Genomic DNA, 14741 nt, shown 5'->3' on the forward strand with positions numbered 1-14741 from the left:
TCGAAGTTTCAAATTATTTATTCATTCAAAAAACATTTTATAGTGAAACGCATAGCCCGGTAGCAAATATTTCAGAAAGAAATGGACACATTATTCCAATCCACCATTTCCCAAACTTTCTCTGGCTTACACCATGGTTTGCTCCTCTAGGGGCTTTTGACGCTGATCGGATATGCCTGGGGCTAGAAAGGGGGAGGTACAAAATGGGGGCTGCTAATTGCTGAACAACTGGGATTCCTTGGCAGTGGCTGGGGGACTTGGGGCCTGCATCTGTGCAAAGGTCCATTCCTCTAGGGAGCAGACATGCTTTCTGAAGGAAGCAGAAGTGTATCTGGCTGCCCCCATACTCATCACGTGTAGCTTAGCTGCTCCTCAGCCTAAGATTTAGTGGTCTGATGCCTAGGGGCAGAGAAGCCTTTAAGTCTTGAGGGGCAGAGAGACAGCTGGGGGAAACTGCTTGGCATCTAACTTGTCCTTGTACTGTAGCTCAGGAGTAGCCAGGCGCTCACACTCCTCCCTGTCTTGGAGGCTCAGTCCACTCCGAAGTACATAACCCAAAACCTTACCTGACCCAAACTGGAAAGGGCGGAACTGTCGGTCAGTGATGTATTTGGGTTCTAAAGCCTCACCCCCAACAAGGCAGTGTTTAGCCAGGGCTTCTCGGCGAGCCCGGAGCTGTGCCACGGCACTCTCCAGCCGACTCTGGCCATATTGCTTTATTCGTGCCCACAGACTGTGGTTGAAATGAACATAGAGAGCCCAATCCAGGTTGTTCCAGGCTCGGGCCCGTGCAGTGAGCTGCCTGTCCTCAGCAGTCAGCCCGCCATCACTGACAGTGCTTCTGCCATGCACACCTCCAGCCTGGGCATTGTGCATGAAGCCCACCACATCATCCAGACTCCAACACAGGGCGTCTGCCAGCAGAACCAATGACTCGTCAAAGTACTCGGCCACTAAAACCAGGTCAAAAACAGAGTCCAGCCAAGCCAGGTTCCACTGGATGAAGGATGGAGACCCCACATTTAAAGAGGCAGGGCTAGACATCTGGCTGTGACCATCAGCAACAGTGGCAGCAGGATGGAAGAGAGCACTGGGCTCCAGGGTGTGGGCTCGAGGGTCAGCGCCAGAAGGCAAGACATGCAGCTGTCGGGGGGTGGGTTCTCGGGGGAGATGAGGATTCCCTCTCTTGGTCATCATCTCTGGTGGTAAGGGGAGGCCAAAGTCAAACCATAACAAGTTGCGTGCGTAGTGGTCCCCACGGGCCCCAGGCCGGTAGAAGGCTTGAGGACTGACCAGGAAGGCAGCCAAGGACGGCGCCTTGCGGAAAGCTGATGAGGTGGATTTATAGTAGGAGAAGGCAGAGCGAGCAAGAGCCGCTGGGTCTCGGACAATGGAAAAGAAGAAGCTGTCAGAAGGCATGACCTGAAGTACCTGCAGAGAAAACAGACATAGGGAGAAAGGACTGGGCCAGAGAGAAACTAAGAGCAAGCCCAGTGCCTGCTGATCCTGCAGCCTCCTCATGCCTTCCAACAGCTCTGCTGGGAACCCCCAGCTCCTTCACTACCTGATGGATACTGGGCAAATTACTCAATGTCTGTGACACTCAATTTGCTTATCTGTAAAATGGGGTTACTCATAACTTCCCAGCTGATTTTGGAGGTTACATGAGATGAAGGCTCTGAAGATACCTGGAACATGAAATGCTCTTGGCAAACATTCCTTTCCTTGGGCCTTTCTATCTGCCTTGGTCAGTAAAACCTCTAGGCATCAAACTCTGTGTCCACTTCTCCAACAAAAACCTAATAAGTGCCTACCTGAGACTCTTGGTCACAGCTCCAAGAAAGGAACTGGCCTCAGAGCTCCTTGAAGGGGGTTGGTGGGGAGGAGTCACTGGCAGCAAAGAGAGAGGAAGCAGGCAATCATAATGCTGCTCAGATATAGGTGTCAGGTCAGCAGGGCAAGTCCAGGATGGCTGAAGGACAGGACACTTCTGGGCTCTGAGGCATCTTGGAGAGCAAAAGATAACCCTGGACTGGGCACTGGGGTCGTGGCCATTTGGTAGGGTGCTGCCCTGAGGCCAGGGACATGTGATCCCACTTCTCAGCAAGAAGAAAGGTGGGATTTGGGCTGAGCCATACCCTAACATGGTACTGTAGGCAGATCCAACTCCTGGGCACCCCTAAGGATTTCTCCCTCTGAACTAGCTTCTATTGTTGAACCTGTCTCCCTGACATGATGTCCTCCAATCTGTTCTCCTAGGGCATGCCTGCAGGGCAGAGCCTGTGAACTGTGTATCTTTTTGAAGGCAAAGGAGAACAGTATCAAGAACAGTCTGTGGCATCAGGTAGACCTGGAATAAAATCCCAGGTCAGCCATATGCCAGTTACGTAACTTTGAACTTCTCAGAGCATTCTTTCCTCCATCTATAAATCAGTTAATACTTGCACTGAAGAATGTGGAAGTGCGTGGAACATGGTAGGTACTCAGTGAATGGTGGTGACGATGAAGGTCATCATCCTAACCCCTGGAGAAATGTGCCTCAAAGATCACTGCCATCGCCTCATTCGCTGTGGCCCCTGGCTGCCTCTTAGATCACTCTCATGCTTCTCAGCTGCTTGCTCCAGCTCCAGCCTCAATAGGAGTATCTTGCAGCTCCCACTCAAGTTCTACCACCTCCACACACCTCTCTACCCCCTTTCTCTCACACATACCAGCACCACCATAACCATGTCTTTGCCTATGTTTTGCTCCACGAATTCCTGATACTCTCCTTAGTAAGTCATGTCCACTCCCCCCTTAAAACCCACCTCTTCAGAAAGCCCCATCTCTTTTCACAAATATTGTCCTCACAGTTCCGAATACAAACACATATATTCACCCACACATGCCACAGAAGGCACTTTGACTTTGGAGCAGATGGGTTCTTGGAGCAGACAGGTTCAAATCCTAGCTCTGCTGCTATCTGTTGATGGAGGCCAGTCACCTGATCTCTCTGAGACTTGATCTCATCTCTGCAATGGAGACATTTATAATGCCTTCCTGGCAAGGTGATAGTAAGATTAGTACCCAACACTCAGTATTCAGTGAAAGTTTTGTTTCCTCTCTGTATGTTTTCATTTGCACCTTTGTTCTCTTCCTTCAAGAGCGCTCAGGTTCCTGTGTGTGTACAGATGAACATGTAAGTGCATGCACACGTCTTTAGAACTGAGGCTGACGGGAGTGGTCAGGGCTGGGCTAGGGCTTGGCATTTAGCTGCTCCTTAAGTCTGGCAGATGTATTAAAGAAGGGAGAGGAAGACAGGTCAGAAGGCAGTGCTGAGCAGTGCTGGGCCCTGGTCGTGTCGGTGGAAGGACCAACAAGGAAGGGCAAGGGGCATCTGGAGGGAAAGTTTGGGGGGGGTTGGAGTCTTCAGAGCAGGTTACTAATGGGAGAAACTGACTGAGGAGAGCTGGAGTGAGCTCCCGAGTGGGGAAGGCAGGACTTTGACTCCCAAAAACCACTGGGGAAGGGTCAGCTGAAGACAGGGAACTAATCTCACCTTGTGGCCCCCATGCCCACCTTCTGAGTGAAGGGATCTTGGGGAGCCCCCACCTAGGGCCCTCTATCTCCAGCCCCACCCAGCCCTCCATACCCCTCACCTCTTTCAGGTTGAACCTCATGTGATGACAGAGGATGTGGAAGGGGGGCTGGGTGTCTCCATCCTGAGGGCGGTAGCCTTTGACCCGAGAGGCCTGGAAAAGCCTTGGGTAGCCAAACTGGTAGCGGACAGGGAGGGCGAAGCGCAGCCCGTGCCGGTCCCCATAGCGATGAAGCAGGCTTAGCACAGAACTGCTCCCAGATTTATGCGTCTTCAGGAAAACAAGTCGCTGAAGGGGTTGGCAGGATGGAACAGCTGGTTCCGGGGACCTGGCCCAGGGCTGTTGGAGCTGCAGCCCAGGTACCCTGGGGAGACATGAGAAAGGAAGTGTCCTGTCCCTCACCAGCAGGTGGGTGGGGGTCTTGTGGAGCAAAGACAGAAGGCACAGAGCCTCCTGAGTCCCCAAGAGTCACAGCCCTAGGTAGGATGGGGAGGAACAAGTGGGGGACATCTATCGGGTCTCAGGGCAAGATGGGAACTCACCTCCTCTGGAAGGGCCCCCCCCAGAACTGGAGGGCAAATCCAATGGTCATGAAGATGCCCAGAGCCACCCCCAGGCTCCGAGGCCCCCGGAGGCACATGGTCCTGGTTGGAGACAGGGGGCCCATGTGGCAGAGGGAAGGGTAGTGCTAGAGAGGGACAGGGCACGGGCCAGGCACAGAGGCAGGGACAGCTGGTGACAGCCGTGCAGCCGCGGAAGGCGCTGGTTCGAGATCGGGGGGTCATTCCCCAGGCCTGCTCGCAGTCCTGCTTTTGTCTGCCCCCTGGATTAGCCGATTTTGCTTTGGTCAGCGTCTAGAAGGGAAATGAGGGGGGAAGGGAGTCTAAGGAGAGGGTAGAGCCTTCTCTCCTGTTGCCGTCTCTTTTTCAGGGAGTAGGAGCCTGAGGCCAGGGGTGTGTGCTTTCTACACCCACATCTTCCAGGTGGCCCCTCAACTACTCCTCTCCTGACAGCCTCCAGTTCCCCCAATCCCCACCTAGTTTCTCCCTGGGCCTCAGAGGTTGGGACATGTGGGGAGAAACAGAGACCCTGTGAGACAAACCGACCAGTCTGCTCATATGACAGTGAGGTGGCCTTCGCAGGCTTCCTCCTGAGCGCTTCCATCTGTGACAGATGGGGATGAAGGGCCGGCCCCATTCTGAAGCTGACTGGGGCAGCCGTAAGGAGGGAATGAAGGTCAGACAGGGCACAGTCTGATGAGCCCAGAGAGGTCAGCCTGCAGAAGCAACTTTGTAATGAGTAGGAGTCAGCCATCTCATCCGAATTTGGGCATCTCTTCTCCCTCACAGAGTTCTCAGCATGGGGCAGCCCCCAGTGTGTGCAGGGCTCGGGTGGACGTGGGGTTACTTGTGAAGCCCAGACCCCTTGACACCCCCTTCCCACTTGCCAACCCCAGTGGGTCTTCAGAGATGATTGACAGGGTGGGGCTGGAGAGAGAGAATGAGAGGGAGGGGGAGAAAGACTCTGCTGCACAAGATATCAAAAGACAGACAAAAACACTGAGTTTCAAGTTTTTTCCAGGTCCTCTGCTTCCTCTGAGAGTCCAGACTCATCCCTTCAGATTACAACCCACAATCATAGGCCACAGCTCCGACAACACCCTTCTAGGATAAGGCGGGAGTAACCCCATGCAGAGAGAACCCACACTTGCTACCTAGAGACCTGGCATCACCCCACCGAAACAGCTCCCAGGAACCAGCCCCCCAACAGGAAGGACTCCCTCCCCTGTCCAGATTTCTTCTATTGCTTCCATCTGTCTCCTCTGGTTACCCTGATCCCAGCCCTGTTCCCTCCAGCTTTGATGACTGCTCAAGTCTGCCGCCAGCCCTTGGTTGGCGCCCTCCGAGGATCTATGACCCCCCCTAAGCCTCCTCCCATAAGTTCTAGAGCCCCCCGCTGGCTGCGGCTTCAGCTTCACGTGGCCACTCACCAGGTCACCTGAGCAGCAGCAGGGAAAGCCGAGTCTGGCCCTGCCGCCCGCCCGCTGCAGCCACCGCCCCACTCCTAGCTCAGCTCAACTTTCCCCATAAACTTTCTCAGCGCCCAGGCTCCTCCCCCACCCTCCCTTTGTCCCGCCAGTCCCTGCAGCTGCTTTCGGCTTTGATCACTCTCTGGTCTCTTCCTCCTTGCATCTTGCCTTCTCCGTCAGGGCACCCAGCCCGCCCTTGGAAGACACCACTTCTACCTCCGTTTACACTTAGGAATCAATTACACCTTTTCCTCTGGGCTTTCGGCAGAACAAAAGATTCATTCAGGTGACAGAAAGAAAGTTAAGGAGAAAGTAACAAACAAGAGTTCAAAGCAGACATTGTCAAGGATGTGACAAGGGTGCCAGAGGCTGACACACAGAGAACAGGGGCCCCCACCATGCAGGCAAGGTATGGTAATATTAATGATGCCTCGTGTTCAAAGAACTATGCCAGTCCCGACAGTTCTCCCATTTACAGAGGAAGGTGCTCAGAATGGGAGGGTGGACAACTTGCCCAAATGCAACCCAGGAGACAGGTTCCAAAAGAGAGAAGCAGGCAGAGGAGCTGGTCACAGAGGCTCTGGGGCCTCTGCCAGGAGCCAGGGCTCAGGGAGGGGATGCTGAAGGTACAGAAAGTCACACATACGGTCCAATTAGCCATTTATTTGTAAACACTGAGTCAAATACTGAAACATGAAATGAGGAAGCTTGTGAAAAATGTGGCTAGCAGAGGTCATAATATTCATTTACTTATTTTTTGCTATCTTTAAGAAACTGATGGGAAAACTCAACAGCACCCAGGTCCATATGGATCCTGACATCCTATTCACATATAACCCTGTCCTGCACCCTATTAGCACCCAGCTTTATCCAGTTCTTAGACTGGGTGCCCCCACCCCTCCCCACTTCCAGCTTCCTTCAAACACATCCCCAACTGGAACTAAAACTCTTCCCTTTCTCCTTGTTGGGGCCGATCACTGGCCCAACTGTAAAGGCTTGGCTGGAGAGACCATACCTCCTTGCTAAATAAATAAATACCCCCAGCCCCTCCCCCAAGACACTAAATGAAAAAATAAATATTGTGAACACCCCCATCCCCAACCCACCAATGAAAATCTCCTGAATTTGGGGCCCCAGCCATTCACCCAAAAAGTCCCCTCTCTACCCTCTCTGCAGCCCCCTTCAACTCCTCCCCAAACCCAGCTGTCAAGGGAGGAGGGGAAAGGCCGTGAACCCTTCTGATGCTAGGGCACCCCTCCCATGTTATCGAGGTCCAAGCAGAGCCAGGACTGAGAGGATGAGAATGAGGACGGGCTGGGTGTGAAAACAGAGAGATGAACCCCCAGAGCTGCCCCTGCCCCTGTTGTGGTGGACAAGGACACCTACTTTGCCCCCAGTGCCATCCCTTCGAGGAGGGCGAGGAAGCCTAACTGGCGGTGCCACAGCTCCTGCCCTGGCCATCCAGTCATCCGCATAATGCTGGCCCCCTCCAGAACCACTGGCATCCTCATCTGTAAAAAGGGAGCGGGTCAGAGATAAGGTTGAGTAAGATACACACACAAACAGGAAGAGAACTCGAATTAAAAACAAAGAAAAAGGAAGGCAGGAGAGACACAGAGATGGAAATTGGGAGGGAGAAAGTGACAGGCAGGAAAAGAGAGGGATAAGACACAGAATTAGAGAATGAGATGAAGAGACAGGAGACAGAGACAGAAAAGAGGGAGACGGACAGATGAGGAGAGAGGATAAACAGGGAAGACAGAGAAAGAAGACTTACACAGAAGCAACGAGCAGATGCGAATGGGGTGGGGTGGGGTGAAGTCGGGTGGGGTAGGGTAGGAAAGACAGGAGAGACAAGTGCAATAGAAAAATGAAAGTCAGTGCCTTGCTTCTCTGGCAAACTGACTTGGGGAGCCAGCCCAACAGCTTCCCCACCCACTTCTCCAACTCCTCCAGGCTGCCTGCCCTCCCCAACCCATAGCACGTCGCTCCTGAGAAGCTTTCTGTTAAGATGTTTCGGTGTCTCCCCCATTGGGCCAGGAATGAAAGGAGGGACCCTCACCGGCCTTCCTCCCCTCACCTTTGAGGCAAGTGTTCAGTAAACGCGCCTTAAACGAACGAGTGAATGAATGAATGACAGCTGAGCCAGATGCGAGGGGTGGGGTTGAGGGCAGTGGGCGGGGCCCAGGCTGGCTTTCCGGAGGCCTGGAGGGCGAGGCCCGGGGCGCCCTGGGCTCACCCGAGTCCTCCAGTTCCAGGTCGTGACCCAGGGCGGCAGCCCGCATCCTGATTGTGGCCGTCCGAAGCTGCAGCCGCCGCCTCCGCGTCTGGACGTCGGGGCTCGAAGTTTCCACATCCAGCTCTGGGTTGTTGAGCTGCTCTGGCAGGGAGCCCCCGACCACTGGCGACACGTACCTGTGAGCAGAGTAGCCCCGAAGCTTCCGCCGGGCCCGGCCCGACCCGACCCCGGAGTTGGCTCACCCGCTGCAGCCACCGCCCAGGTCTCACCGGCCCCGCCCAGCTCCCGTCCAGCAGGGCGCCGCCTCCTGCGAGATGTCCGCCGCCATGCGGGGGTCTCCACACACCGTCAGGGGCAGTCCAGCCCAGAAGCCCCTCACGCGGCCCAGTCGCTCGCGGAGCTCCCACACCTGGGCGGGCAGAGAGCGGCGGCAGCTGGAGCGCGCCCCACCGGCCACCCGCCAGGCCGCCCGCCCGCGCCGTCCCACTCACTAGGCGAGGCAGGCTAGTGCCCGCCGCCGTCGTGGGTTGTTCCTCCAACGCCGCCGCCGCCGCCCAAAGCCGGCCCACCTCTTCCCGCGGCGCTGGGGCTCGGCGGGTGCGCGCCGGTGCATGGGGAGGGGTCCCACATTGGTGAAACACCTGCCACACGGGGAAGAGAACCCATATGGGTCACGCTGCAGTGAAACCCACACATGTCCCTGCTCCAGTGCCCCAATCTCCCCAGATATCCTGCACTGTCTCCTGACACCCACGCTGTCCCCCAACTCAAGGCCCTCACCTCCACCCTTCTCTTTCCTGTCCTCGAGCTGACACCCCCTACTGTCTCTCCCACCCCCAGGCTGACACCCCCAGCCTGCTCATGCCCCTGTACCTGGGCTGACAGGGTCACACTGTTTTCCTGCAGAAACATCAAGCCCTCGGAGATCTTCACTGCAATAGACTGGGCTGCCCCCTCAAAGGAGAAGGGGCCCTGGACCTTCTCAGCCAGGAACAGGAGACTGTCTTGAAGGAGGAGTAGAGGCAAAATGAGGGGACAGCCAAAGAGACACTGAACTAGCATGTTCCCACAAACTCTGGAGGGAAGCAGCAAGTGTTGGATGGGGGAAACTCACTTGAAAAGAGGCCTCCTCAATATGGCTTAAAAGTCCCTCCCCCGCCCACCCACCTCCAAAACTGACAGTCTTCCCAGGCTTTCCTGAATCCCCTCACCCAGATAGGCTCCCCAGTCAGGATCCAGTCCCTGGGGGCTGAGACAGCCATAGGCCACGTTGAGGCAGAAGCCCCGGCAAGGTGGCAGTGAGGGGACCCCCCGACAAAGTGGGCAGCCAGTCAGCCGCATTACAGCCCGCCTGCAGGCTTCATTCATTGGCACCTGTGGGTAGAGAACAGAGCTCAGTCATCCACAAACACAGTGGCTGCTCTCAGCCAAGCTTGGTGCTGGGCACAGAAGGTAATCAAATATCCCTCTCCACCTCCCTTAGCCTCTATATGGAGAGCCGGATGTGAATATCCAGCGTTGGTGAACTATGTGGCAGCAGGGGAGACCTCAAGAATGCCACACCTGAGAAAGGGGGTTGATAGGGACCAGGCTGCAGACACTGCTTCTTGGAAGGGATATATTAGAGAGGCAGAGTGGGGTCTGACAAAAGGTTCAAGGACAAGAGTGAGGCCATCATGGTTAGGGACAGAGGAGACAGGATGCAAGGTGAGAGGTCAGGGCCTTGAAGGCTAAGCCAGGAATCTGTTATTGAGTGGCCACTGAGGGGTCCTGGAGGAAACTAGGGGGCGCAGGTACTACAATCTTGGGCTGCTATGGAGATGCGCAGGCCCCCAGAGGCTGGCGGGGGGGTTTGGGGAGATGAGTAGTCAGAGGGCAGGAGAGGGTCAGTGGGTCAGAGGTAGGAGAAGCTCATGGATCATAACACAAGGGAGACTTCCCTACACTCCCCTCCTTCCTAATTCACCATGGGGTGCCATGGCATGGAGGCTGATATGGGAAGGCCCCCAGACTCTCCTGCCAGATGGCTCCTGACTCTTCCTCCTGGGGCCTCTCCTATTTCTGCCTCTCCATCCTACCACCCTGCCCAAACCCAGACCCCTCTAACCTTAAGGGTCTCACTGACCACATCTCTTCCAGTCTCCAGGCCCAGAATAAAAGCCCGGGCAGCGACCATGGCTCGAATTATCTGGAGGAAGGGAAAGGTGAGAAAAACCACAGGGTCAGTTGAGGTTCAATCAAGACTGGAGCCAAGAGATTGCACCAAGATGACAAGCAGTAGTGGTTAGGTTTGTGGGGTTATATTGGGGTAGTTAGAGTATCAAGTGGTACAGGGAGGAGGGTTCAAGAGGCTCAAAGGAATTGCAGTCTAGAAGGATCAGGGGAAACTGAGCTTGGGAAGCAATGGAAGAACTGTGTATCAGAACAAACAATGAACTTTAAGCCAAAAGACCTGGGTGTGACACACAGCTCTACCATTTACTGGCTGTGAGATCTTAGCCTCTGGGAATCTCAGTTTTCTCATATGTAAAATAGGGACACTACTACCTACCTGGTAGAGTGATGATGATAGTAAAGGAAATAACATAAATGAAAATCCTTCTCAACTATTAAGTGCCTAACTCACATTGAATTTAACCAAAGGAAGTCAAGATATTAGGACTTGGGAGGAGGTGGCAGAAAGGTGGCTGGGGGCCAAGAGCAGGTGAGTGGGTCAGAGATTTAAAACTAGTTTCAGTGCATGAAACTAGGGCACAGAATGTCCAATTAAAGGAGACCAAGGAGTACTGGGTCAGGCAGAGGTGACCGGGGCTGTAGACAGGGGTCACCAGGTCAGAGATGACTACCATCCAGGATAGGGGGAATCACCAGTGAGGGGTGACTGGGGCATGGAGGAGGTGTCACTGGATTGGAGGTGAGTGGTGCACAGTTCAGAGGTCATCAGGTCAGAGGCGGCTGAAGCTCAGGCCTTGGGGTCCCTCACCTGCAGGTGGAGACGGCGAGGTGAGTCCCCAAAAGGCTTCAGAGAGTCACCAGCAGAGGAGGAGAGACGTGTAAGGCAGAACAGGTAGTCGGGAGAGAAGATGTACTGTGGGTGCAGCAGGGGAAATGTTCTCTCCAGGAGCTGGGCCCAGAAATCCATCAAGGCATCATCTAACCCCTCACCGGAACTCTCATAGTAGTCCCGCAGCTGGGAGAACAGGGCACTGAATATGGGGGTGTGCTGGGCATATAAGCGGCCATAGGAACGGTGGAAGAGCAGGGTCAGGGAGTGCTCAGTAGACGAGAGCACTTCTCGAAAAACCTCTGTGGCAAATCCAGAGAAAGGGATGGTTGTGGGGTGGTGGTGTGGGGTAGGTGGGGATTAGGCCAGAGAAGGATGGGAAGTGAAAGGACAAAGGCAGAAAGAGATAGGGATGGGGAGAGAAAAGATAGGTGAGTTAGAAATTGAGCAACTCTCAGAGCCCTGGGCAGACTGGAACTGGTGGGGGGTGGAGGGGGAGGGCACAGGACCCTGGAGAGAGCCTGGGATGGGGTGGGGGCTAAGCCAGGGCTGGGGCGCCTTAGGGATGGAACAGGGAATGGGGACAGGATGCTTCCTGGGGTCATGAGCACAGAAAGGAGAGGCCAGGTTTGGGGACCCCAAGTCCTCACCATCAAATTTTCTGTGTCGGACATCCAGTGTGTGAACCAGAAAGGAGCCACTCTCCTCTACCAAGCTTCGGAAGATGGACTCAGTCTCCCAGGTCAGCCTCTGCTCTATCTCACTGGAACAGCAGGTGTATTCCTGGGGGCAGATCCGGAGGTGCTCACCTGGACAGAAGAGACGAGGAGGAATGAAGGGAAGTATATCATGAAATCCTTCTTTCTCCTGCTGATCTTTGGGAGCTAGCCTTTCTCTTCCACCTCTGTCAGGTCTCTTTTCCATTGTCTGCCCTCTCATCCCCACCTGACCCTACCCGCACCTTACTGTCCCTCGCCCATCCCAAGTCCATTGCCATTAGCCATGGGATCAAACAGTGATGGGCCAAATTAGGGATCAGAAAGTCTCCAGGTGACCTCCCCAACGTCGCACACTCTGGGCCTCGAAGGACTACAGGACAGCTTCTATGAAAAGAATGGGGTTTGGAGGGGTGGAGTTACTTCGTAAGCAAGAAAGTATTATCATGGAAGGGGCTCTTAGAAATAGCGACGGGAGCAAATTGGGCTGTGAAGAAAGCAGAGAAGGGCTCTTGTTACTGAAAAGGGAGTCCTGAGGTAGGAGTGGAGTGAGGGAGCTGTGATGTGGACTCCTAGGAAGGTTACTGTGATCTTGGTAAGGAAGTTCAGGAGAAGGACATGGGATGAAAAGGTTATTATAATGGTCACTTTGAAAGGGGAAGAGAGTTACTGTGAGTTGAGGATCCATCCCGCCCCTCCCTCGCCCCCAATTCTCTAGTCTTCCTCTTTCTCCTCACCTGAGATCACGGCGGGAGGGAGTAGGCTTAAGCTATATCCCCGGGCTCCCAGCACCTGCCGGGTCTCAGTGCAACTCCGGGTGACCTTTGCCTCGCTCCCGGGTCCAGAACCAGGACCGGGACACAGCGGAAGCAGAAGCAGAAGAGATCTCAGCGCGGACATAGCTGCAGCCGCCCTGGTTCAGCAAAGAGGGTCCTACAGAGGAAAGAAGAGCCGCCCAAACTTCGGAAGCTGCTTCCCTGCCGCGGAACAGCTCCGCCGTCCAGAGAAAGAGCGCAACCTCCGAAAACTGAACACCGAGAGCACCACAGCCAGACCAGGCGACATCTGCGGAGACAATGGGAGCGGGGAGCCGATCAGGGGGCGGGGTCCGAGACCGGGTCCTGCCAGTGACGGTAAGGAGTCGGCCTCAGGGGCGGGGTCGAGGGAGAAATTAAGCCAATGTCGTGGGGAAGCTCGGCAGGGGGGGCGGGACTCAGTAGAACTAAGGAGGTTGGTGGGGAGGGGCGTGGCCTTTTTGGGGGGCGTGGCTATCCGGTTCGAAAGACGGAGCCCGTGTAGAACCCAGCCAATGGCAGTTGAGAAGCCAGATTGAAGGAGCTGCAAGTAGTCTAGTACGAAGCCCCGCCAACGGATTGGGGGCCGAGGGGCGGAACCGGGTGGAGTAGGGCTAAGTGGGCGGCCCGCGCGCCCAAACCCACGTGACGGCAGAGCTCAAGGCCGCACGAGGCTGCTGGAGCGGTGTGACTGGAACGTGGTGAGGCACAAGTATGCACAGGCTCAAACCTCGCGACAATTACCAGCCCTGAGACTAGTCCTTAAACTCGCGCCTGCGCACGGCCGCCTCACTTCTTCCCGCGTTTTTCTGGATTCTTCCGCCACCGGAAGGGAAGCGGCGGGCGTCTGTGCTGGAGGTGGTGTGACTGCAGAAACCTGTGGGTCCCGAGGCCGCGACCTTTCCTCAACCCTGCTCGGCCACAAGTCCCCGTTCCGGGTTCAGACAGTGAGGCTCCTCTTTGACCCAAGAATACGACGCGCCTCCTTCCGGGAGTTCCCGGCCCTGAGAGGGACGCAGGCCTCAGTGGCCTGCTCCACCGAGGCCAAGAAACCCGGCCCCAGAGCCGATCTAACGAGCGTTTTAGAAGGCTTCACAGCACACTTACCGCAGGGTCAGAGAAACCAGGCTCAGGAAGAGGAGAGAACGCCAGCTTTTCTCACTCCAACAGCATTACCGGCCCTGTTCTAATGGCACCTCTCAGCCATTCCATGTGGAATCAGGGTCCAACTTTCTAGGAGTGAAAGCCTGGGTGCTTTGGAGTTTTGCTTGTTCATTTTTTTCTGTTTGAGCTGGTTCCCTTGCACCAGGCAATTGACGTTTCCGAAGCCTCGGGAGCGGGATCTGTTTAGGGGCCCTGGTGTGTGCCTTGCTCTGTGCTTGGGGAGCAACTCCAAACCCATTGTGGGTGTCTGGGTGGTAGGTCTTTAATCCCCTTAGGATTAAAGTTGCCTTAGGTCAAAAGTTTTTCATGCCCACCCGGAATTCCAGAGCAGTTCGCTTGGAAGGAAGGGGGATGGTCATGGCTGGGGATGGAGAAGTGGTGGGGCAGGAGCCTTTGCCTCTCTTGTCTTCCCCTAGCTGGACCACTATGCTTACCCTCCGGTCCTCCTCCCGGCTGCATAGCTCCTCGTCCCCAAGCAGCGTGTCCTCCCCACTGCAGAGAGAAATAGGAGGTGGGCAGAGGGGCTTGTCTGCATCTTCTAGTTCATCTGTCAATGTGCCCTGTGACGACAGGAACTCGGACCAGGCTTCAGAGGGGTGAGTGGAGTTGGGGAGAGATTGTTACCTTGTCTGGCCTTCTCCTGCAGCAGGCAGGGGCAGCTTTGCCCTCCCCCTGCAAGTGACCTCGTGGAAACGAGATGCTGTCCTGGATCAGAACAGTGACCCCCTCCACCTACACTGGCTGTTTCTTGGCTGCTCTACATGTTGTAGGCATCAAGAATAATACATCCTGTTCTAAATTCATCATCCAGCTTGTCCATACCTTTCTTGAACACATTTCTATGTTGGGCGTATACGACCTCTGGTGGAAGATGGGGAAGGGGAAGTAAAGAGTTGTTTATTTGTAACCTGAGAATGGTATACATTTTTTAGTTGGTGTCCTGTAGAGCCTTTATTTGGGGACTTCATAAACAGGTATGTCTATCCTTACCTATTACCATTTACGAGCTTGTTCTGTGAAGGTTGTAATAGCATATCTTTCTAAAAATCTTTTCAGGGAAAAATAATATCATACAAGATCTGATTTGTCCCCTGGTTATTTTAATTGGCCTCCTCTGAGTCATTCCTGTTTTCTCCAGTGTATGTATAAGTAGTATATGACTTCCTGAACCACACTGATTTTTTTCCCTCTGCCTGCTGAAGTATCATTTGATCATC

The 14741-nt window shown here is 54.7% G+C and overlaps 3 protein-coding genes across 11 annotated transcripts in view; 1 reads left to right on the forward strand and 2 right to left on the reverse strand.

Annotated features, from left to right (window-relative positions):
- Positions 1-7182, reverse strand: GAL3ST4 (galactose-3-O-sulfotransferase 4). Of its 2 annotated transcripts, none has more exons than XM_073215114.1 (4): positions 6994-7182; positions 4121-4432; positions 3639-3942; positions 1-1431 (listed from the first exon to the last, which is right to left on the reverse strand). In XM_073215114.1, exons 2-4 carry the CDS (start codon positions 4243-4245, stop codon positions 418-420), a joined length of 1443 nt encoding a protein of 480 aa, XP_073071215.1. In that variant the 5' UTR covers positions 4246-4432; positions 6994-7182; the 3' UTR covers positions 1-417. The 2 variants fall into 2 exon arrangements, with proteins under 2 accessions (XP_073071215.1, XP_073071214.1); XM_073215113.1 differs by lacking the exon at positions 6994-7182 and adding an exon at positions 5569-5698.
- GPC2 (glypican 2) lies at positions 6256-12650 on the reverse strand. The gene is made up of 10 exons (XM_037011804.2): positions 12304-12650; positions 11501-11659; positions 10830-11152; positions 9954-10034; positions 9058-9220; positions 8720-8850; positions 8338-8487; positions 8116-8255; positions 7847-8022; positions 6256-7118 (listed from the first exon to the last, which is right to left on the reverse strand). Exons 1-10 carry the CDS (start codon positions 12464-12466, stop codon positions 6871-6873), a joined length of 1734 nt encoding a protein of 577 aa, XP_036867699.1. The 5' UTR covers positions 12467-12650; the 3' UTR covers positions 6256-6870.
- Positions 12615-14741, forward strand: part of STAG3 (STAG3 cohesin complex component) — a 27360-nt gene continuing 25233 nt past the window's right edge. For 2 of the 8 annotated variants that reach the window (XM_037011794.2, XM_037011801.2), the window contains exon 1: positions 12979-14120. In XM_037011794.2, the coding sequence (XP_036867689.1) occupies positions 13831-14120 (290 nt within the window). In that variant the 5' untranslated portion in view covers positions 12979-13830. Of the gene's footprint in view, positions 12700-12976; positions 14121-14741 lie in introns of those variants that run through there. The other 6 variants (XM_073215112.1, XM_037011798.2, XM_037011797.2 and 3 more) reach the window with 6 other exon arrangements.

The sequence above is a fragment of the Manis javanica genome, chromosome 10 (genome assembly GCF_040802235.1).
Source record: "Manis javanica isolate MJ-LG chromosome 10, MJ_LKY, whole genome shotgun sequence".
NCBI lineage: Eukaryota > Metazoa > Chordata > Mammalia > Pholidota > Manidae > Manis > Manis javanica.

Bases quoted from the DNA above. Each gene is read 5' to 3' on its own strand.
- GAL3ST4 (XM_073215114.1), bottom strand. From the start codon at position 4,245: ATGGGCCCCCTGTCTCCAACCAGGACCATGTGCCTCCGGGGGCCTCGG. The intron at 3,943-4,120 runs GTGAGTTCCCAT...ATGTCTCCCCAG, and splicing joins GGGGGGCCCTTCCAGAGGAG to GGTACCTGGGCTGCAGCTCC. The intron at 1,432-3,638 runs GTGAGGGGTATG...TTTTCTCTGCAG, and splicing joins TGAGGTTCAACCTGAAAGAG to GTACTTCAGGTCATGCCTTC.
- GPC2 (XM_037011804.2), bottom strand. From the start codon at position 12,466: ATGTCCGCGCTGAGATCTCTTCTGCTTCTGCTTCCGCTGTGTCCCGGT. The intron at 8,851-9,057 runs GTGAGGGGATTC...TCCTCCTTCAAG, and splicing joins TGACTGGGGAGCCTATCTGG to ACAGTCTCCTGTTCCTGGCT. The intron at 8,488-8,719 runs GTACAGGGGCAT...CCCGTGTGGCAG, and splicing joins GTGTGACCCTGTCAGCCCAG to GTGTTTCACCAATGTGGGAC.